At 40.6% G+C, this 22,183-nt stretch overlaps 1 protein-coding gene across 1 annotated transcript in view; it reads left to right on the top strand.

Annotated features, from left to right (window-relative positions):
• CDCP1 (CUB domain containing protein 1) overlaps positions 1-16,634 on the top strand; it is a 63,229-nt gene extending 46,595 nt beyond the window's left edge. Inside the window, exons 8-9 of the mRNA XM_043967495.1 lie at positions 11,437-11,524; positions 15,232-16,634. Of these exons, the coding sequence (XP_043823430.1) occupies positions 11,437-11,524; positions 15,232-15,670 (527 nt within the window). The 3' untranslated portion in view covers positions 15,671-16,634. The remainder of the gene's footprint in view (positions 1-11,436; positions 11,525-15,231) is intronic.
• Positions 16,635-22,183: the final 5,549 nt, after the last annotated feature.

The following is a 22,183-nucleotide window of genomic DNA, read 5'->3' on the forward strand; positions in this document are numbered from 1 at the left end:
TCAGACACTTATTAGCCATATGGGCAGTCACTTAACCTTCAGTTTCAGTTTCCTCATCTATAAATTGGGGATAATAATAGCTCCTGCCTCCTAGAGTTGTTGTGAGGGTCAACTGAAATACTATATGTAAAGCACTTTGTGGACCCTAAAATCCATCCCTATATAAATGTGAGCATTTATCATTGCTTATTCATGGGCTTTTTTTAGGAAATCTGCCATTGCTGTTATCCAATGGGGACAGTCCCTCTTTTAATGTGGAAAATAGCAGTAGCTACTGACATTTATAGAGTGCTTTAGAGTTTGCAAAGCACTTTATGTACATCTTAAGTCTCACAACAACTCTGTGAGGCAATTACTGCAAGTTCAATAGGGGAAAAGGAGAGAGGGATGGAGAAGCAGTAATTTGGAAAAAAATCTGGGGTTTTAGTGGACCACAAGCTCAGTATGTGGCAGCAGTGTGATGTGTTAGACACAAAAAAATCTCCTGTGTTTCAGGGCTTATTTGAGAGAAGCATGACTTCCAGGAATCAGGAGGTGATAATCCTTCAGAATTCTGCCCAAGTCAGACCACTTCTGAAGAAGTATTGGATTCAATTCTGCAAGCCATAGTTTAAGAAGGACATTGATAAGCTGCAGAGTGTGGAAGGGGGGGACAACTGGGCCTTCAGGCAATGTCACATGAAGACTGATTGGTTACGGAAGTGGACGTAATTAGCCTGTGGAAAAGAAGACTGGGGGGGTGGGCATACCTTGGCTGTTATCAAGTATTTAAAGAGATGTCACATAGAAAAGTGGTTTTTTTGGTTCTGTTGGGCTGCAGAGAGCAAAACCAACAGCAATGGGTGGAAGTTGTAAGAAGCAAAATTAGATTTGATATCAGGAAAAGCTTCCTATCAGTTATTCTCTGGGGGAATGGGCTGCCTCAGGAGATGGGAGGTAGGCTTCCCCCCTCCTTGTAGGTCTTCCAGGAGAGGCCTGTGGGGCATGGTCCCTTGGATTCTAAAATTCTAATACTAAAATTGTGATGTATACCCATTTTATAGATGAGGAAACTGAATCTCAGAGAGGTTAAGTGATTTTAAGCCCAGTAGTTGAACCCTTTAAACCACAGAATCAAGTGGCTTCTTCCCCAAGTGAGGATACAGGGTAGATTGGCATAGAAGTAATGGGACTCAACATTAAAAAAAAACACCTTTTAATTCATACTCTTGTAATGTAACATCCTTGCCACCATTGCTCTACTCAAGAGTGAGGAAGCTAAGAGGGTAAATGTGAATGAGATTACAGAAATATTCTTTAGTCTATTTAACAAACTATTTAGGCTTTCTAAATCTATTTAGGAGAGACATCTGTTGTAATAATACTATTAATTTTTTTTTAAAGAGTCAGGAAACCTGGGTTCAAATTCTGCCTCTAACACTTGTTGTGTGAACGCAGATAAGTCACTAACATCTCTAAGCCTATTTCCTCCTTTGCCAACCTTATCGGGTTATGACAAGGATCAAATAAAATTGTACATAAATATGTAAATATGTATATATACTTATATGTGTATGAAAGTGTGTATATATATATATATACATACACATACATACATATATGAAATTGCTCTACAAGCTACAAAACACTAAACAAATATAAATTGCTTGAGGGTGGGGGGAATAGAATTTTCTGAAACTGAAACTCTTACATAATTTAAGTTAAAGTGTATAGTAAATTTGAAAAGGTACATTGTAACAAAACTGTCCTCTTCATCTGTGTTCTCTCAGAAATTCCTTCTGTTCTCTTCTGTTGTTTGGGCGGTTTTTTTTAATCAAACATAAATTGCTATTAAATAGCAAGTGTTAGAACTTCAGAAACATTCATTTATTTATGAGCAGCTAATTGAGTGAGTATAAATCCTTAGCTATTCATTAAAATATATCCTCAAATAGCTTTCATTCCAATGTTTCCCCTAGTTTGAGGTTTTCTAAATAGGTTATATGTCAGATTTTCCAGACTTAGGCTGGAATTCCTCTCAACCAGTCAAAATTAGTGAAGTTTTCCTGCTGTCTCTTTTCTTCTAAACCCATAACATCTCAGGAGGCGGTCACCAAGCCCACGTTCATGATTACTTATTGACATGGCTTTTGGGTGAACAGGTATAGTTGGAATATTTGCTCCATTCTGAATAGCAGATGTCTACCTTCCTAGGTCCCAACCTCAGCCACCTGGGAGAATGGTCACACTCTGAGTGCATGTGGTCAGTAAATCATGGCCTCATAGCATGAGCTCTGTGTGTTTTCCTTTCACTGATGTGCATCCAGCAGAGATGACTTCACATTGCCATTCCGATCTCCAGCTCTCCTGTGACTTGTAGAAGGCAGGAGTAGATTGTTAAGCTTTACAACAGGCGTCTCCACATCCTTCCCCTCCTTACCCCCACAAACCCCTCCGGGGCTCCATCTCCATTGGTGCCAGTGGGCCCTGCTGGCTCAGGAGTATGACTCGCTGTGCTATCAGGGATGAGGCCGGTTCTCCTAGCAGTGTCTAGTCTTTCTGGGAGGTGAGTGAGGAAGTGAGGAGAGGCTGTTATTTCACTTTTCCTGACCAAAGTTGGAAGAGGGTGCTTGAGTGAACTTGGCACCCTGAGAAATGTCTTCTATTTTCTCTTTGCTTGGGCAATGTCACAGAGAGCTCTCTACCTATTGGCTTACCAAGTGTTGTCTTTGGAGATACAAGGAGAAACTTTGGTTTTTCAGCAAATATTTTATAAAGTAAAAATTCATAGCAATGGATTTGCTCAGTCTAGTCTCTGGATTTTTTTTTTAAACTAGCAAGAGTTCTTACCCTTTTTTTGTATAATGGACTCCTTTGGCAGTCTGTTGAGGCCTATGGACCCCTTCTCAGGATGTGTCTTTAAATGTATAAAAAAAAAGTACAGAAGATTACAAAGGAAATCAATTATACTGAAATACAGTTATCAAAATACATTTTTCAGAAAAGTTCAGGGTTAGGAATGCCTGCTCTAAAGGAATGCATTATTAGAACAAACCAAAAAATACAAAAAACAAAAAAATCAAATCAACATAGATGTACAGACAGGATATGCCAGATATGCCCAGGCACATTCTCATGTCTCCAAAAAAAAATGGTATTTTGTCTCATTTTTGAGTACGTATTTTTTTAAGTTAAAGTTTGGTTGTTAATTTTTTGAAAATGTTTGTTTTAAAATTATTATTATAAATTAAAATATTAAATTGTTATGGGGACAGCTAGGTTGCTCAATGAATAGTGCACTGGCCCTGGATTCAGGAGGACCTGAGTTCAAATCCAACCTCAGACACTTGACACTTACTAACTGTATGTCCCTGGGCAAGTCACTTAACCCTTGTTGCCCTGCAAAAAGAAAAAAATATTAAAATTATTAAGTTTTATCTCAGTTTCCTCATCTGAAAAATGAGCTGGAAAAGGAAAGGCAAACCACTCCAGTATCTTTTTTTTTTTGAGGCAGTTGGGGTTAAGTGACTTGCCCAGGGTCACAAAGCTAGTAAGTGTTAAGTGTCTCAGGCTGGATTTGAACTCAGGTACTCCTGACTCCAGGGCCAGTGCTCTATCCACTGCGCCACCTAGCTGCCCCACTCCAGTATCTTTACCAGGAAAACTCCAAATGGGGTCACAAAGAGTAGAACATGACTGAAAAACAACAAAATTTAGTTTGAACAAATACCCCTTATGATTGAGTATTCAATAAATACCTTTAAAAAAAACCAGCAACAACAACAAGTTTCTTGGAAATATACCTAATGAAAGATCCATAGTAACCAGTATTTTATTGTTGCTGCCTGCTTTCTGCTCCCATACATGCACACACACATACACACAGAGCATCTTCCTCAGTCAAAGAATTGAGGTTCTCTGGCCATGCATCACAAAGATACCTTGCTTTGATTTTAGCCCCATCTATTATGTGGAGATGTCTAGAAATAGAGAGGTATGGGATTAAATTCATTCTACTTAACCTAGAATTACACAAGTTTTTCTCCAAGTTGGCCACAGTCAAACCAGGTCCAGACAATGCCCCAGGCTCTATGAGTCACCTCTGGCAATGGATCTGAGTCAGAATCTTTTCTTTTAAGATGTTCTTCTAGCCTTCTCCCCATCATGAAAGGCAATTATGTAACAGGAGTAAAAGCCGGTAGTTCAGGCTTGTTCTGTCCAAGCCGAGTTCTCTGAGAGAACAGAGAAAATTCCTAGGTCGAAGTTAATAGAGTTTCACAGGATAGACTCATAGATTTGGAGCCGGAAGGCCCTTAAGGGTCATATAATCCAGCCCCCTCATTTTATAGCTGAGGTTCTTGGGGCCCTGAAAGGCTTTTAGTGATTTGTCCAAGAGTTGCACAGGAAGTAAGTAGAAAAGCTAAGATTTGAACCCAGATCTTCTGAAGTGGAGGCCAGCACATTTTCCACCATCTGACTCCACTGTATGAGATAATAGTCATCCATAGAGGTGTAAAGAAAAAAAAAAGAAAAAAGCATATTTAAAGCATTCTTAATTTTTTTAGTTGTATCACAATCTTTTTCAAATTACAAACAGTAACCATCAATAAAAACAGTCAAATAACCACCAATAAAACCTGAAATTCCAAACTGCTTACAATTTGATTCCTTTAGCTTTCTTATCTTTTCTTCTTCTTTCTTATCTTTTTCTTCTGTTTTTGAGGTTTGTATTATTAGATATTGGTGTGGTTTTTTTAATCACTTTACCGCTATCATAGCCATTGTTTCTTTTAATACACAGTTGTGTATAGACTCTTCTGACTCATGGAATCACAGAACTGAGAATTAGCAGAGACCTCAGCAGCTGTCTGGCCCCCAAAATAACCCAGTGGACTGGAGGTCCTGCAGCCTCTACTTGAAGACCTCCAAGGAGGGGGAGCCCACCCCCCTCCTGAGGCAGCCTACTCTACAGATGATAAGTGCTCATTGTTAGCAAGTCTCTTCTGACCTCAAGCCCAAACTGTCCTCTTGGCAATTTCTACCCATCGTTCCTGCCAAACTGAATGAGCCAAACCTCTCCTCCACACACTGGCACTTCAAACACATAAAGACAGCTACCTTGTCCCACATCCAACCCCTACCCCACCGAGGCTTCTCTCCTCCAGGCCAAGCATGTCCAGTTCCTCCAACCAATCTTCACATAACATGGACTCAAGGTCATTCTGCCTTCCTCTGGACACACTCCAATGAATTGATGTCTTTTTAAGCCACGGTGCCAGAACTGAACACAGTATTCCAGATGGAACAGGATACAGAGGGATGGCACCTCCCAATTCCCTTCTTAATGTAGCTCAGGATTGCATTAGCTGTATTGGCTGTCACATCACACTGTGGAGTCATTTTGAGCTTGGGGTCCACTAAAACCCCCAGATCTTTTCATAACTATTGTTTAAGCATACCCTTACCCCCATTTCATCCCATACTTAGAAAATTGATACTTTGAAGTCAAGTGCAAGACTTTTCATTTATCCTTGTTAAATTTCATCTTATTATTCAGTGAACTGATCTAATCTATCCAGATCCTTCTGGATCCAAGCCCTGTCATCTATTATGTTTGATGCCCTTCCCAATTTTGTGTTATCTGTAGATTTTATGAGAATACCATCTCGGACTGTATCCAAGTCATGGATAAAAGTGTTAAAAGAACAGAGCTAAGCACATATCCCTTTGGCCCTCTACTGAAGGCTTCTGCCCACAATGATACTGAACCATAACCAATTACCCTTTGAGTCCAGGCATCCGACCCATTCTGAATCATGTGATTGTGTTGACTAATCTATATTTCTCCATATTTTCCAAAAGATTTTGAGATTTTTTTATACTTTTCTACAGTATTCTTTTCACCTATCAATATAACAATTCTTTCAAAAAAAAAAAAGGAATGGAGCTTAGCCCAGTATGACCTGTCCTTGATGAAGCCACACAGCTCTTTGTAATCAATTACCATATCCGGGGGCATCTAGGTGGCACAGTGGATAAAGCACTGACCCTGGATGCAGGAGGACCTGAGTTCAAATCCAGCCTCAGCCACTTGACACTTACTAGCTGTGTGACCCTGGGCAAGTCACTTAACCCTCATTGCCCCACCAAAAAAAAAAAAAAAACAACCCAAACATCAATTACCATATACTTTCCCAGAAGTTGGTCAACCATCTCTTGAATCATTCTAAAATGTTTCCGGGAATCAAAGTCAAACTCACTGGCCTATAGTTTGGAGGTTGCCCAGACTGTTCTCTTCAAAATTAGGCCAATATTTGCCCTTCTCCAATATTGTGGTACCTCTTCCATTTTCCATGATCATTCAAATATCATTGACAGTAGCTAAGGAATTTATACATCTGCTAGTTCTTTCAGGACCCAAGGATGTAGCCAGATATAGGCCAGATGATGTGAATTTATCAAGGACTACTAGGTACTTTCTTACTCTCACCTTACTTATTTTGTTTATCATTGTTCATCACCTGTCAATCCTTTTTGTGCTATGATTTCCAGTGCAAAGATGTTTCTTCTTTTGCATCCCAGACACTATTTTAGCAGTAGCACACCATGCTCTTCTATTTATTACCTGGCCTTACTTCCATATTCTCTATATTGTTGCTGTTATTTTTTAATCTAATTGTTGGTGAGTGATCTGTGCATTCACATTGGTCTCTTTGTGTGAAGGGTGCTAAAAAAAAGTCACATTTTTAAGACCTTCTACAAGCATTAACTATAGTTCTTCTAAATGTAAAATCTAAATGTCTAAAAAATGCATACTAGAATGTAAGCTTCTTGAAGTCAGGGATTATTTTACTTTGATCTTTCTATTCCTAGTGTTTGGCACATAAATGTTTAATAAATTCTTGATTGATTCATGCTATTGGAAGATTCACACCAGAGAAATATTAATATTCCCATGAAGAATGCATGAGGATTTATAGAATAGCAGATTGAGGATTGTCTAGGGAATCAGGAAAACATGGGTGCAACTAACATAAACTGGCTGTGTGAGCTTGGTCAATTCACTTAAACTCTCAATGTTTCAGGTAACTTTTAAAATTTAAAGTTGCAGAGGCGATGTGCACCTACTTTAGTAGAGGGAGTTTCCTCATCTTGGAATTCTTTATATCAATGCAATCATGGATATAATCCCTATCCTTATGATAAATGCTCAAGAAATAGATGCATATATGATGTAGATAGAGATAACAGGATCTGTTTAGCTCCTATGTGGAAAGCACTATGCTAAACACAAGGGAAACTGACAAAAACTGAAATAGCCCCTGTCCTCAAAGGGTTTACGTTCTACTGGGGGAAGTAACACATACACAGATGAATCCATCCAAAATACATATAAAGTGATGGGCCCTACCTGTCCTTCTCCCTAACAACCAGACAGACAAGGAAAGGCATCTTGTAGGAGGGTGGATTTGAGCGAAACTTTGAGAAAAGCTAAACATTCTAAGAGGTAGAGGTGAGGAGGAAGGGCTTTCTAGTCACTGGGGACAGCCTTGCCAACTCCCAGACATGACTGGTGGAATGTCATGCATGGAAAATGAGCAGTTCGACCATTTGGACTTAAAGATATGCTACATGAGGGGACTTTATAGCCTGGAAAAATAAGCTGAAGCCAGATCATGAAAATATTCCTTTATCTGCCAAACTTAAGAGTTTGTCATTTCTCTTTTTTTGTTGTTGTTTTTTGGTGAGGCAATTGGGGTTAAGTGACTTGCCCAAGGTCACACAGCTAGTAAGTGTCAAGTGTCTGAGGTCCTCCTGAATCCAGAGTTGGTGCTTTATCCACCACGCCACCTAGCTGCCCCTGTCATTTCTCTTAAAGGGAAATGGATGGAGCAGCTGAAGCTTCTTGAGCAGGGGAGTGAAATGATCCGATTTGTGTTTTGAGAATATCCATTTGGTAGCTGTGTGGAGGATGGATTAGAGAAGGGAGAGATTAAAGAAACCTATTGGGAAGCTCTTGTCATGGCCCAGGTGAGAAGTGATGAGGTCTTGAACTAGGGTGGTAGCTGTGTGTGTAGATACGAAGGAACACTAAATACATATGAGGTAATTATTCCTTTTGAGAATGAAATTTCATCCCAAGACACTTCTTTACTCAGAACAAAAATTTCCCAAACAAAATTCTCCTTTAGTACTTTGTCCTTCTACTTCCTGATGCATTCATCTGCGGCTCAATTAACACCTTGACACAAGCCCATTTCTATGTGGAGATGAATGTGTTTGCCAAGCACTCATGAGCCAGCAGAGACAGATAATTGCCAGTGTATTCTCACTGGCCTAGGATTTGTGACCATTTGATTAAGGACCAGAATCCTAGGGGATTTTTAGCATTTTCATTTTCCAGAAATCATCCCTCACAAAAATCAGACCAGCCACAATGAAATTCAACATCAAGGCCCGTGTGACCTGAGAAATCAAAGGTTTGAAAATCACATTAAGTCGGAAGTCAAGTTTCTAGTCCGGTGAGCACTTGTGGCAGAAAATAAAGGAACTCCCCAATCCCAGAATGCTAAGATAAGGGTGGCAGATAGATGACATTTTAATATGCTAGAGATCTCATCAACACTATCTATGGCGAGATTCTGCCAATGAACTCAAATAGTTTTTAGCAATAGGCACATCTAGGTGATGCACAGTTATGATTTGAGACTTTTTTTCCCTTAACAAAGGAAGGAGACAGTGCTTTAAGTATATTCTCAAGGTCAAGCTGAAGGAATGGAGTATTTTTACTAACTCTTGAAGCTGTCTACATTGGGAGAGGGAATCTCATTATAGTTCGATTTAAGACAGTAAAGCATAATCAACAGGCATTTGTGACATGCTGACTATTTATGAAATGCCAAGAACTTTGCTGGGCACTGGGGATGCAGACACAGAAGTAAGACAATCTTTCCGTTCAAGTTGATTGCATTTTACTGAAGGTAGGAATAGGAAAACATCATAAATGTGTGCAATGGAGAGAGCTCGACGCTTGACAACAGAAGACCTGGGTTTGACTCCCTGGTTCTGACCCTTAATTTGCTGTCTGACCCTTAACCCCTAGAGGCATCAGTTTCCCAACCTATAACATGCGTGGATTGGACAACATGACCTGTGAGGCCCCTTACAACTCAACATCTGTTATCCTATCAGTTCAGTAAATATCGATTGATTGCCTGCTATGTGCTTAGAGCCTGCCAGCTATCCAGGAATCAGTGAGACACAGTCACTGTCCTCACGAAGCTTGTGATCTGGAGAGGAAAATAAAACAAGTGTACAAGAAAATATCATACAAGACAGGATGTGGTTCATGCCAGAATGCCACATGGAAGGAGTCAGCGAAAGTATTCATTTGAGGGTATCAAAAGACACTCCTTGGGGGAAGCTAGGAGTTGCAGTGGATAAAGTACTGGCCCTAGATTCAGGAGGACCTGAGTTCAAGTCTGGCCTCAGACACTTGACATATACTAGCTGTATGACCCAGGACAAGTCACTTAACCCTCATTGCCCCCTCCCCCCAAAAACCACACTCCTTGATGGAGGCTGTATTTGAAGTGAGACTTGGAGAACAAAATAATTTCAATAGTAAGTGATTACAAGAGAAGGGAACATTCCACACCAAGAACAAAATCATAAGTGGAAAAGCAGATGAAGGTTATATTCAGAGAATGAATGAATATTTCAATTTTGACTGGGGTTTAGGGCATATGTAGGAGAACAATAAAACATGTGACTGGAAAGGTGCCTTGAAGGTCATTCAAGAGAATATCAGTGTTTTTATTTTTATTATCTAGTTATTATTTATTAGTTGACTTTATTATTTTTTAGTTATTTATTAGTTGACTATTTTTAAGTTATTATTTATTAGTTGGCTTTATTATTTTTTATTATCATTATTATTATCTGGCTTTTGGATAGACCTCTAACATTTGCAGAGCTCTTTACGTGTGCCATCTGATCATCACAGGTAAAGATGGAGACTAAGAAAGTGAGCTCATTAGGCAATAAGAAGCCACTGGAGGTTCTTAAGGCATAGGTGTAACATGATCGAAGCTGGTCATTAGGATGATTAATCTGGCAGTGGCATCGAGGTGAGGCTAAATGTGGGAAAACCAGTTAGGAGACTGTTGCACAAGAGGTAATAAGGGTCTGAATTAGTTGGAGTACAAAATGGAAAGGAAAGAATGTTAGCACTTTGATATTTTGCAATTACAACAGAAAATAGGGTTCAACAATTAGCACAACGTTATAGAATCAATGGGAAAAAATCATTAAATACATAACAGAGCTGGTCCAGTCTTGGACTGACCTCATGAGCCATCTTGGGTCCCAGAGATCAAGCAATCAAGTATAGCTTCTTGCCATCTTGCCAAAATATACCCCCCCTCAAAAAAATCACAAAATATTAGAGGTGGAAAGAATCTTGGGGCTCATTAAGGCAAGGATTGTCCTGTTTTCTCATGCTTAGCACAAGTGCCTGGCATGTAGTAAGCACTTAATAACTACTTTTTTTGTCTACTTCAACCCGCTCATTCTATAAAAGAGAAAACCAAAATTCAAAGAGTTTAAATGATTTAGGATCAAAGGATTCTTAGAGTTTGAAGGGACTTTAGATAGTGTTCATCTAGTCCATAGGTTCTGAACCTGAGGGCCATGCACTTGTTTTTTGAAATATTTAAACAACTGCATTTCAGTCTAATTGGTTTCCTTCCTATTCCTATGTGCTTCATTTTATGCATTTAAAGACATCCTGAGAAAGAATCCAGAGACTTCACCAGACTTCCCAAGGGGTCCATGACACAACAAACAAACCCTGAGCTAGTCTAACACTTTGACTTTATAGATGAGGACACTCAGGCTGAGAAGGAAGGGGACTTCGCTATGGTTCTACAGACAGTATAATAAACCAAAATGAATAAGACCCCTTTTACACAATCAGATTAGCTCTAGGATTTTCCATTATGGTTTTTCTTTCCCTCACTTCTATTTTTTATCTAATATTCACCTTGCATTCTTTTTTTCTCCAGCATTTTAACAGTGTCTGGCATATAGTAGATACATAATAAATGCTTGTTGGGTTAGAAAACAAGAAAAAAAAACAACTCTTAAGTTTCAGTTTAGTTCGTGACTTTCCTCTGTGATTTCTTCTCATTTTTCTTTATTCAGTAACACAAAGTGGACATCACTCTCGGAACCCTTTCTTCGCTTCTGAGCCTTGCTTCTTGCCTTCCTAATGCTTCTCTGCTGCCTTCTTATTCAAGACATTCCACTGTGGGTGGGATCTACTGTGGGCCATCTAGGATGGCCCAGGCATTTATCTCTCTGAATGTGGTAGGTACCCAAATCCTACAGTTCAGTCCAACATTGGCCTAACCCATTGAATATGTGTCTTTGTCTCTCCCTTATCTCTGGTGACAGACATGATGGTGATCATCCTTGCTGCTGTGGGTGGTGGAGCAACACTGCTCTTTGCTCTGGGACTTCTCATTTGCTATGCTAAAAAGAGGTAGGTTCAATTTCTCAACCAGTTACTTTGCTTGAGATCCCTTTGGGTTGCCTGAGCCAACTATTTTCCCTCATATTCTTTTGTCATACTTTCCTACCAAAAATCAAACTAGAAACTAGAGAGTAGAAATGGAGGCTACCAAGTGGACCCTGCAGAGGTCAGTGTGGAAAAGGATGCTAGAAGAAAAGTTTTTGCCATTTTCTCCTAAAACTAGCTGGTAGATTGCCTGGAGATTTGGGCTCTCATGTACTATTTATAAGTTATGAATAAGTCAGCCCAAGTTTTTGCAGTCTTAACAAACTTGTTTCAATGTGTATATTTTCTTGGGCCTTGACTTTGAAGCTAGCCAATCCCCTATGTACCAACAAATGCTTATTCCCAACGATTTGTTCTCATCTGACCCCTGATATGGAATATATGTTAACTTCTCACTTTATTGAGCCCTCAAGTCAAAAACTGGTTTAGGGTACTGGCTGTAGACAAAAGGAAGACACAGTTGACTGAGTCGGTCTAGCCTTCCACTCCCTCAAAACGGTGGTTCTTTTTAGGAGAGGAAAAAGTAGCTTCAGCCTGAAAATAATGTTCAGTGGAGCCAGATCATCTAAATCCAGATTTTGTTGTAAGCCCAAAACAGGGAGCAAAGCCTATTTCTTTAGGGTGATTTGTCCTTCCAGGAAGCCAAAAGACATTTTTTTTGAAAACTGGTGTTGTGACTGAATAAACAACTGAAATGACTAATCTGGGTTGAGAACTGTCCAAAAAATTCTCAACTAATAATGTGAAAATGGACAACAAAAATCCCAGTGGAATTTTTCCCCTTAGTGAAATGTGGGTGGGTGTGAAACAACACATTTAAGGGAACTGGGGTATTTTTAATTATTATTTTTATGATGGTTTTCCTCTGCAGACTTCTGACCTCTGCAGGTATACAGAATATTTGGGTCCAATCTGGAAAAATTGCATTAAATAAATATTCCAGAGGCGGTTAGGTGGTGTAGTAGATAAAGCACCAGCCCTGGATTCAAGAGGACCTGAGTTCAAATCCAGCCTCGGACACTTGACACTTACTAGCTGTGTAACCCTGGGCAAGTCACTTAACCCCTCATTGCCCTGCCCCAAAAAATATTCCTGTAGAAGAAGCTAAGATTCATAAGATCAAAGATATAGAGCTATAATGGATATCGATGTCCATCCAGTCTCACCCTGTCATTATATAGAGGAGGAAACAGAGACCCAGAGAAGCAACGGGAAGTAGTGGATAGAATGCTAGACTTGAAATCAGGTAGGCCTGGATTCAGATTCCACCTCAGGCACTTAGCAGCGTTGTGGCCCTGGGCAAATCACTTAATTTCTATGGGTCTCAGATTCCTCACCTGCATAAGGAGAGGGTTGATCACAGTAGTCTTTTTTACCACTCTTAGTTCTAAATCTATGATCCCATGCTAAGTGAAGTGGCTTGCCCAAGGTTACACAGGTCACAAGCATCAGTCAGGATTTGAATTCAGGTCCTCTTTTCCCAAGTCCATTGATTCTGCCACTGAACCATGCTATTTACCCTGGCATAGATCCTTGTTTGACCTGGTGGTGTGGTTTGATTAAAAGTCACCAATAGTCATTGAGTACCTGTTAGACAGAAGATGTTAGGGAAAAGGCAGGAGTTAGGACTCGATCCCTATCTACAATGATGTTCTAATCTAGTGGGGAGAAGAGGGAGAAGAAAAAAATGCTTTTTAATTAAAAAAGGCTAGTAGGAGGGATCACACAGCCATAGCTAATAGACAGCTGAGGAAGATAAGAACCCTAAAAGAAGTATAAACTAAGTGTGATGGACAGGGGAATACAATCAGTTTTTCCATGACACAAAAGTATGTAAAATTAGCAACTAATTCTTTATGAATATAGCTCACTTAGTTTTGTTATTAATGTCTTTTTGTGATGGGTCTGCATTAAAGCCCTTACCTGTGTCTGGGATGGACTTATTCTAGGGTTGAAAGAAGGAGAAAACCACCACCCATTATGACACTTAGACTAAGGTCTTCGAGGAGTTCATTCTGGTCTAAAGCACAATGCTAATAGCTAAATACAATGGATTTATTCTGCCTCTGTAAGGGACAAGGAGCCAGCCCAGGGTAAATGAAGAGATAACTCATACAGCCTATGATCTATTATGTTCATTGAAGATTATTTCAGTCATTTCAGTTACTGATTGGCTTAAAAGTTAATTTCCTCCTCTGGATGACTCTCATAATGTCAAGGGTTCAGCTTTCTCCCAGTGTTGGAATTTTTTTTGGTATACTCCCACATCCAATTAAAGTCACAGAGGAAGATTCAACAATAAAAATTGAATGTGAGTGTTGTCGTTAAGAGATTCTGACAAGAGAAATATAATTTCTCCTCTTTTTGCTTCTCTTGGGTTGTCAGAGGTTGCCAACAATGAGATGTGAATCTCCTGGTATCAAGACCTCCACTCCCCAACTCCCTCAGCCCCCAAAACAAAGCAAAACTTTCCTTCCTGAGCCTTATGTCTTGTCATTTGAAGTCCAGTGTCCAAGGCCCTTGACTTAGTCAAAGGAAGTTAGCATTATACGTATGAAAGTATCAGACCTTCATGAAAAGATTCACAGAAGTCTTTCCCAACTAAACATAAGGCTCTAGAAAAGTTACATCATCTTGCCTCTCTGTTCAGATGAAGGCAAAAGTACCCTCAGAAATATTAACCATAGAGTATTGGTCATGTCCCTAACCATCAAAGAGTGTGCCATGTGTAATTTAAGCCCATACCTCATGCTCAAATTGATCTGTGATCTCATCAATTTGGAAACTTCTACCAATGGTACCCATACCTGCCTAGCCTGTGTGACTCTTGTCCCTGACCTCCCATAAGTTCACTACAAGGGGTTCTCCCAACATATTAGGGCTCTTCATCACTTTCTTCTGATAGCAGAAGGGTATTACATGGAGTTATTTGACTGTAGTATTTTAATACCAATATTCTGTTGATGTTTCTATATGGCAATGAAACATAGAATAGAACAATGGCCAAAGATTTTAAAATGCATGTTATCCAGAGAGCAATGAAAGGCCCAGAGGGGTGTGAGCAAAAGTGGTCATCAAGCAATTGTATGACAGAGAGAGGTTGGGTTGGTTATGCGGTGAGCCAAAGGGATGATAGGTACACAGCCAAGGTCATTAAAGGAGATTTGAAATTTACAAAAGGCAGTCTAGCCCAGTTTCTTCCTCTTGTTCTGGGCCCAACTTGTCCATCTCAAGCATCTACCTGAGATTTATGGTTATCATGAGCAAACTCTCTAAGTTGTTTATCAAGATGCATGTTGTAATGTATGATAGGCATTCTTCATCTCCTTGGCCTTTCCTGTGTGCGTGATCAGGTAACCCCTTTTGAGTGATTACAGCTCTCTGTCAAGAAGCTTTGCAGTGCCCCAGGGCTTGATACAATATGCAAGATGTCATCTGCAAACCGGAGTCCCCAATGTCCTCAAAAATGACGCCTATACACCAAACCCCTATTTATCTCTCTGTTATTTAAGGCCTTTCCCTCTTTTTGTTTCCCCTTTAAAAGCTGTTCCTGATGATAAAAAGTGGTTTCTATTGAGTGTTTACTTAGTATCAGTCATGGGCAGACCATTGAATGAATAGCTGCAGGAAAGAGTTTTTTATCTCACTTTGTTTTATTCCTTATCTTCTAGCAAGAAAAAGAAGAAGGTTAGCAAGAGCCCTGCGGTGGGCATATACAATGGCAATATCAACACTCAGATGCCCGGGCAGGTCGGTAAGTTCCAGAAAGGGCGCAAAGACAATGACTCTCACGTCTATGCAGTCATCGATGACACCATGGTATATGGGCATTTGCTCAATGGATCAAATGGGTCCTCCACCAGTCCAGAAGTGGATGTGTATCGACCCTTCCAGGGCCCCATGGGAGACAGACCTCCTTCCCCACCTCCCATCTGCTCCAGGATCTCTACAAGGAAACTACACCCAGAGGACCCTCTCCCATTCCTCCTTCCTGAGTCTGATGGGGAACCTTATACTTTCTCTCATCCCAAAAAGGTAGAGCTCAAAAGCAATGGAGACAATGAGATACCCTTGTTGGAAAAGAAGGCACTAGAAGATGTCATAGAATAACTTGGAATCACCCCCTCCCCCACAAAAGAGTGCCTCAAAAACTCTACCAAGAGGCTCCTGAGTCATCCTCACAGGAAGACAAGGAAAGAAGAGATTTTATGGTAGAAACAAGAGGGTAAATTCCAGAAAATATCTCCAGATGAACTAATTCTAGTGGTATCAAATCAAATTGGTAACCATGTTGTTGTTTTTTATTTGGATACAACGGTCAGAGTTCATGGTTTTATTAAAAACTTGCACGGGAAATAAAGACTGAAGGATCTGGGATTCACTAGCCTGTGCATGTCAGACAATGGAACCAGGAAGTGTAAGAGCCCAGGAATGAGGCACTGGAAGCTTTGAAGAGTGAAGGGGCTGAGTCATGCAGAGGCCTGAGTTCTTGGGTCTGGGTGCCCAGAATGATCCATTTCATGAACTCAAGGGTCTGCCTCTCCTCTGATGGGGACTCCTTGGTGCAGATGTGACTTTACAAAAAAAAAAACCAAACAACTTATTTACTTGTGAATTTGAAAGTCAGAATGGGTAAAGAATTCTCCTCAGTGGCTTAGCAAGAAAGATGTGCTGATTATCTGGGGTGGTTAGATTTGGGAGTCTACTAACCTGGAGGCAAAAAAAAAAAATGTGACTGTTGTGGCTTCTTTCAAAGTTAAAGTACTTTGGGTTCTCTTTGGTCAGTCAAATTAGATACGTGGTTTCAGGGCAAGTAGGATGTGTGCCATCATAGACTTATAGGTAGAAAGGGCTTTAGAGGTTGTCTAGTACAAGCCCCTCGCTTTACAGGTAAGGAAACTGAGACTCAAAGAAATAACTATATACACATATGTAGATGTTTGCATATATGCACATACATATGTGTGTGCACATGCATATGTGTACATGCATATACATGTGTGTATGTGCTTCAACACATTGATCACTGGTCCCCTTTGCCTCTTTTACTCTCCCATGGTTCTCTAGCCCCATTCCCTAGACTTGTATTTATTAAAGGAAAAAAGAAAAAAAGTAATAAATTCCAACTATTTTTTTTAATTTACCAGGCCTCTTAGTGATTTCTTTTATATTCTTCAAATTGTGGGCAGCTAGGTAGCACAGTGGATAAAGCACTGGTGCCAGATTCAGGAGGACCTGAGTTCAAATGTGACCTCAGACACTTGACACTTACTAGCTATGTGACCCTGGGCAAGTCACTTAACCCTCATTGCCCCACCAAAAAAAAAATCTTCAAATTATTTAAAAGTTATCATTTAATTCAACAAGTATTTATTAAGCACTTGTTTTGTTTGAAGCAAGAGGCAGCATGAGTTAGTAAGAGTCAAGAATACCTGGGTTCACATCCCCACCTTTGATACCTACTGGCTCTGTGACCCCAGGCTAGTCCTCAAGGCCATAAGTGGCAGAAGTTGCTGGTCTGCCTTGCTTGAGTGTTTCTTCACCAGATGCTTCCTATACAGGTGAAATCACAAGTCTGCACATACATGCACACACACACACACACACACACACACACAGTACAAGGCACTGTACTGGGCACTGAAAATACAAAGACAAAATGAAAAAGGACATTTCCTCAAGAGGCTTATATTCTCACTATCTATGTGTGTACTTGTCTGTGTGCATATGGCTATATATACACACAATTGAGCCTTGATGTGTGTATATAGGTACATGTGTATGTACATGTAAAATACATGCATGTGTACACATATAAATTTAAAACCAAAGGGCATTTCTGGTCATACTTTTTTTGAAATGAGCAGGCAGCAGAAAATCTGGCAAAACACAAGATTGTTGAAGCACTAGCTTTATTTTTTACCCCTTTAAAATTATTTTTTGAATTGTCATCTTAACATTGTTATCAAAATGCCCTCCATCTGAGCAAAGTTCTCTGTGCCCACATCAGAAGAGCAGCCTGTTCTGTGCCCTGGAGTTCAGGCCTCTGTAAGTGCAGCCCACTTTAATGGAGAAGGATCTTGAGAATAGCAACTTATTCCAGTTATTTAGCATTTTTGCACAGAACTCTCCCCATTGCCCTCAGTTCTGCCTGATGGAATCCCTAGTTTCCTTCAGTGCCACCCCTACTCAGGAGGATTCTCTCTCTCTCTCTCTCTCTCTCTCTCTCTCTCTCTCTCTCTCTCTCTCTCTCTCTCTCTCTCTCTCCCCCTTCCCTCTCTCTCCCTCCCTCCCTCTCTCTCTCTCCCTCTCTCTCCCTCTCTCTCCATATCTCTCTCTCTCACTTTGGATTTACTTGCTTGTGTATATAGTGTACACTCCAGTAGAATGTAATCTTCTTAAGGGCAGAAGTTGCTTATTTTCTTTTTTTGCCTTTGGAACCCACAGTGTGTATGTGGGACATAACATTGATTTGAATGGAATTGAGTTAGGCCTCACACTTACATTAATTAATTAGTCCTCGTCAGCATCACACATTCCCAAGAATAGTACTTATGTAGTGGAACCTGCCTTTTAAGAAATAGATGTAAATGATTCTTTGTTGAATTTAGGGCTGGACCCACTCTAGAAAATCAGGCCATCTCAGCTGGTCTACAAATAGGACTTTTGCAATCCCCTGTCTCCTTCTAGCTCAGTTCTTGTTCGAGGTGAACATTGCACTTGGAAACTCTTTGTTTCTAGAGATGGGAACATTTCCCTATACCTTTAATTCATCCTTAGCCATGTTCGTATGAAGTTATCTGCTTTTGCTGCCTCATGGCCATTGCTCACTTATTCTGGGCAGGTGAGAGACCTCTTTACCAAGACACGTCACTGGGTGAGCATTGGCTTCCTAAGCGTTAATTAGATTGTTTAAAATTGTCTTATGACCAGGCCAAAGTTGCCAGTTCTGTCCTCTGCATCTAGCAAGCCTGAATGATTCAGCTAATCATAATCCCAATGTCGTCTGAATTCTTGCTATAGGCATGGTTTACTGTTATTTGAACCCCATTCAAACTCGTCACCATTTTCTAGTTGGCCACAATGATTCTGAATTCTTTCAGTTGCAAAAAAATAAAAGCCAAGGGAAACTGCTGTCTTCTTGAGGGTAACATCTAAAGTCAAAGTTGGGTTGGTTTTGTTTGTTTCCAAAGGACCTCAAGGAAGGTAGTGCCATAGCCACCCAGAATCCTGACTTTTGCCTTGGAGGCCCTGGTCCTCTGTTTGAGTAAAATACAGACAAGAGACATTTACATAGAGCTCAAAGTTTTGCCAATCAATTCACATACATATTTCATTGGAGCTTGTGAGCGCTCTAGGTATTATTTCTATCTTTGAGAGCTGGAAATTGGGGCTCAGAAAGGTAATGTGAAAGTTCCCAGAAGACAAACATTATTTCATTTTTGTCTATCCTCAGTGCCAACCACCATGCCTAGCACATAGTAGGCACTTAATAAATACCTATTGATTGATTAAAAGGTGTGCCCATGGTCACACAAGTAAGTATGGGAGGCAGGATTTGAACCCAGGTCTTCCTGACTCTAAATCTTGTGCTTTAACCACTAAACCAGACTGCCTAATCTCTAGCAGTTCATCCATCACTTACTTATTGAAGGGATATTGGGTACTCAGCACTATGGTAAGCACTTAATAAATATTGTGTTTGACTGATCAGGCTATGATCTGGTACTATTTGCATCTCCCTCACTTCTCCCATAAGATGAGCAATGCTTCTGCTCTAAGATCCCCTTTCAGACTGAGGTCAGAGACAATTGGGGATTTTCATCTTACACACCCCTTAGCAAAGTGCAGTTGTGCTTTAAGAACCTATTGGAATGGTTTCTGTAAGAGTTAACTGGAGAATAACTTATTTGTTGTGGATATGTGTTGTTTTTAGGCTGTATGTTGTTTATTTCCTGTAATTTTTTAAAAGTCATCAATCTGCAGAAAGTATGTGCATTCCATCAACTGAATATTCTCCCAGCTGTTTGTTTTGATGGGATCAACACTATGGGGGCAAATGTTATCATGTGTTTCACACATCTTCACTTGATCCCATATTCGAGTGTTTTGTTTTCAATAAAAAAAAAATGTTAAATGACAAAGTCTTGGTGTCTGGCAGCCAGTTACTTTTTTGTTTTTGTTTTTTGCAGGGCAATGAGGGTTAAGTGGCTTGCCCAGCGTCACACAGCTAGTAAGTGTCAAGTGTCTGAGGCCGGATGTGAACTCAGTTCCTCCTGAATCCAGGGCCAGTGCTCTATCCACTGCACCACCTAGCTGCCCCTAGCCAGTTACTTTTACTTTTCACTTGGATACAAGGTAAAGGATGGGAGACAATCACAGTTGGGCCACCGGGGAGCCAGAAACCAGACTCTTCAGTTTCTGTGCTGAGCAAGATTCTCTCTTCTTTCTTCACTTATGTCTTTGAAATGCCTTTCTAGGTGATCATCTGATTCTGCTTTGGAAGCCTAAGAACATGGCCATATTAGCTCGAGGAATAGTACCTGGGTTGGAGGGATTGATCATCAATAGAGGAAGACTACAGGATGATGACTAGATCAAGATAATCGTAGCATGGGGTCAGATTTCAGACCCCCATGATGAAAAACAGTTGGAGTTGTCCTTCATTCTTTCTTCTCCATTATCCCCACTATCAAATCAGCTTCTGACTTTTATCAGTTCTGCCTCCACAGCATCCCTCGGATCCCTCAGATTCTTCCCCTTTACTCATCCATCCACCCCAGTTCAGGCCTTCATCACCTCTCCTTTGGACTATAGCCACAGCATCCCAATTGGCTCCTTGCTTCTCTCCCTAATCTGTCCTCCACCCAGGTGCCAAATTGATATTCTTAAAACACAGATCATCTCCTTACTCCAAAATCTTCATTGGCTCTCTGTTGCCCTTAGAGATAGAGGCTGAGCCTGTGATTTCACTGATAAAGGAAATTCCCAGATGAGGGAACTCCTTCCGAAGCAGGAAAACTCAGACAACTCAAAGGGCTGCCTAGAGCACTGGTTGGCGAATTCCTTGCCCATAGTCCCATAGCTAGGAAGTGTCAGAGGCAGGACCTGAACCAGAATACTGCTGGTTCTGTGAGTGACCTGGTGCTAAATCATGGCCTCTAGGATAATATACAAGACATCCATTGAAGACCCCCATAGTCTGGCTCCCAGCTATCTTTCCAAGGTTTATTTCATAACATTCCACTTCTTAACCAAACTTGTTGTTTCCCTTTCATGACATTCCATCTCCTGACTGCCATACTTTTGTAAAGGTGGTCGCCCATGTCCGGAGTGTACGCTTTCATTTCCACCTCCTATAAGCCTTAGCTTCCATTCAGACTTCAGGTACTGCCTCTTACAGGTGACCTTTCCTGACCCCCCCCCCCTCGCCTCAAGCCCCATCCCCAATTATTAATGCTGTCTTCCTCTTAAAAGTTGATTAGCAACAAGTTTATATTACATATACACTTAGTATTAACCTTTCTGGGCACATGTTGTGTCTATCTCATCTTCCTGCCCCCCATGCTTTGCATAGAGCAGGTGTTTAATAAATGTTTATTAAATTGAGTTCAGCAGAGAATCCCCAATCATATATTCTGGAAAAGAAGAGGAGGCTAGAAATAGGAGACCTCTATGAAGTCTCAGGTTTGAAATCTAAAAGTCTTGACTGACCTCCGTATAACATCTGACACTACTGACCACTGTTTCCCCTTGGTCCATATAGGGAAAGTAAGAAAAAAAGCATATATTAAGCATTTGCTATGTTTCAGGCTGGGCAGCTAGGTGGTGCTGTAGATAGAGCACTGGACTTGGAATCAGGAAGATTCATCTCCCTGCATTCAAATCCAGCCTCAGACACTTACTAGCCTTGTGACCCTGGGCAAGTCACTTAACCGTCTTTGCCTCAGTTCCTCATCTATAAAATGAGCCAGAGAAGGAAATGGCAAAGCACTTCAGTATCTCTCCCAAGAAAACCCCAAATGGGGTCATGAAAAGTCAGGCATAACTGAAATGACTCAACAACAAAAAATGTCCCAGGCACTGTGTTAAGTGTTTTACAAATAGTATCTCTAATCTTCACAACAACCTTGGGCAGTAGGAGCTGTTATCCCCATTTTACAGTTAGGGAAACTGAGGCATTATTTTTAAGTGACTTGCCCAGTGTCACACAGTTACTGAGTTTCTGAAATCAAATTCCAACTCAGATCTTCCTGACTGGGCCTCATGCTCTCTCCACTGCTCCACTTAGCTGCCTCTCCATAAGTCCCTCCTATCCTGATTTAGTTTACTCAAACACTGGAGAGGAAGAAAGGCAGCTTGTACTCATGAGCTTTGTTGTTAAGTCATTTTTCAGTCATACCTGACTCTCCATGACCCCCTACAATTGATCCTCTACAATTCACTGATATCACAGCAAATAAGTAGCAAAGGGCTATGGAAAGGCTGCATGTGCAGCTTCAGTAGTATAGCCACCACATCCCAGCCGGTCCTGATTCTCAGAGAGATCATGACACACAACAGATCAGGAGCTGGACAGCTCTGCGCCAACCTGTAGATGGATCCAGTTGGCCCGTGGATCCA

This window comes from Dromiciops gliroides, chromosome 5 (genome assembly GCF_019393635.1).
Source record: "Dromiciops gliroides isolate mDroGli1 chromosome 5, mDroGli1.pri, whole genome shotgun sequence".
Lineage (NCBI taxonomy): Eukaryota > Metazoa > Chordata > Mammalia > Microbiotheria > Microbiotheriidae > Dromiciops > Dromiciops gliroides.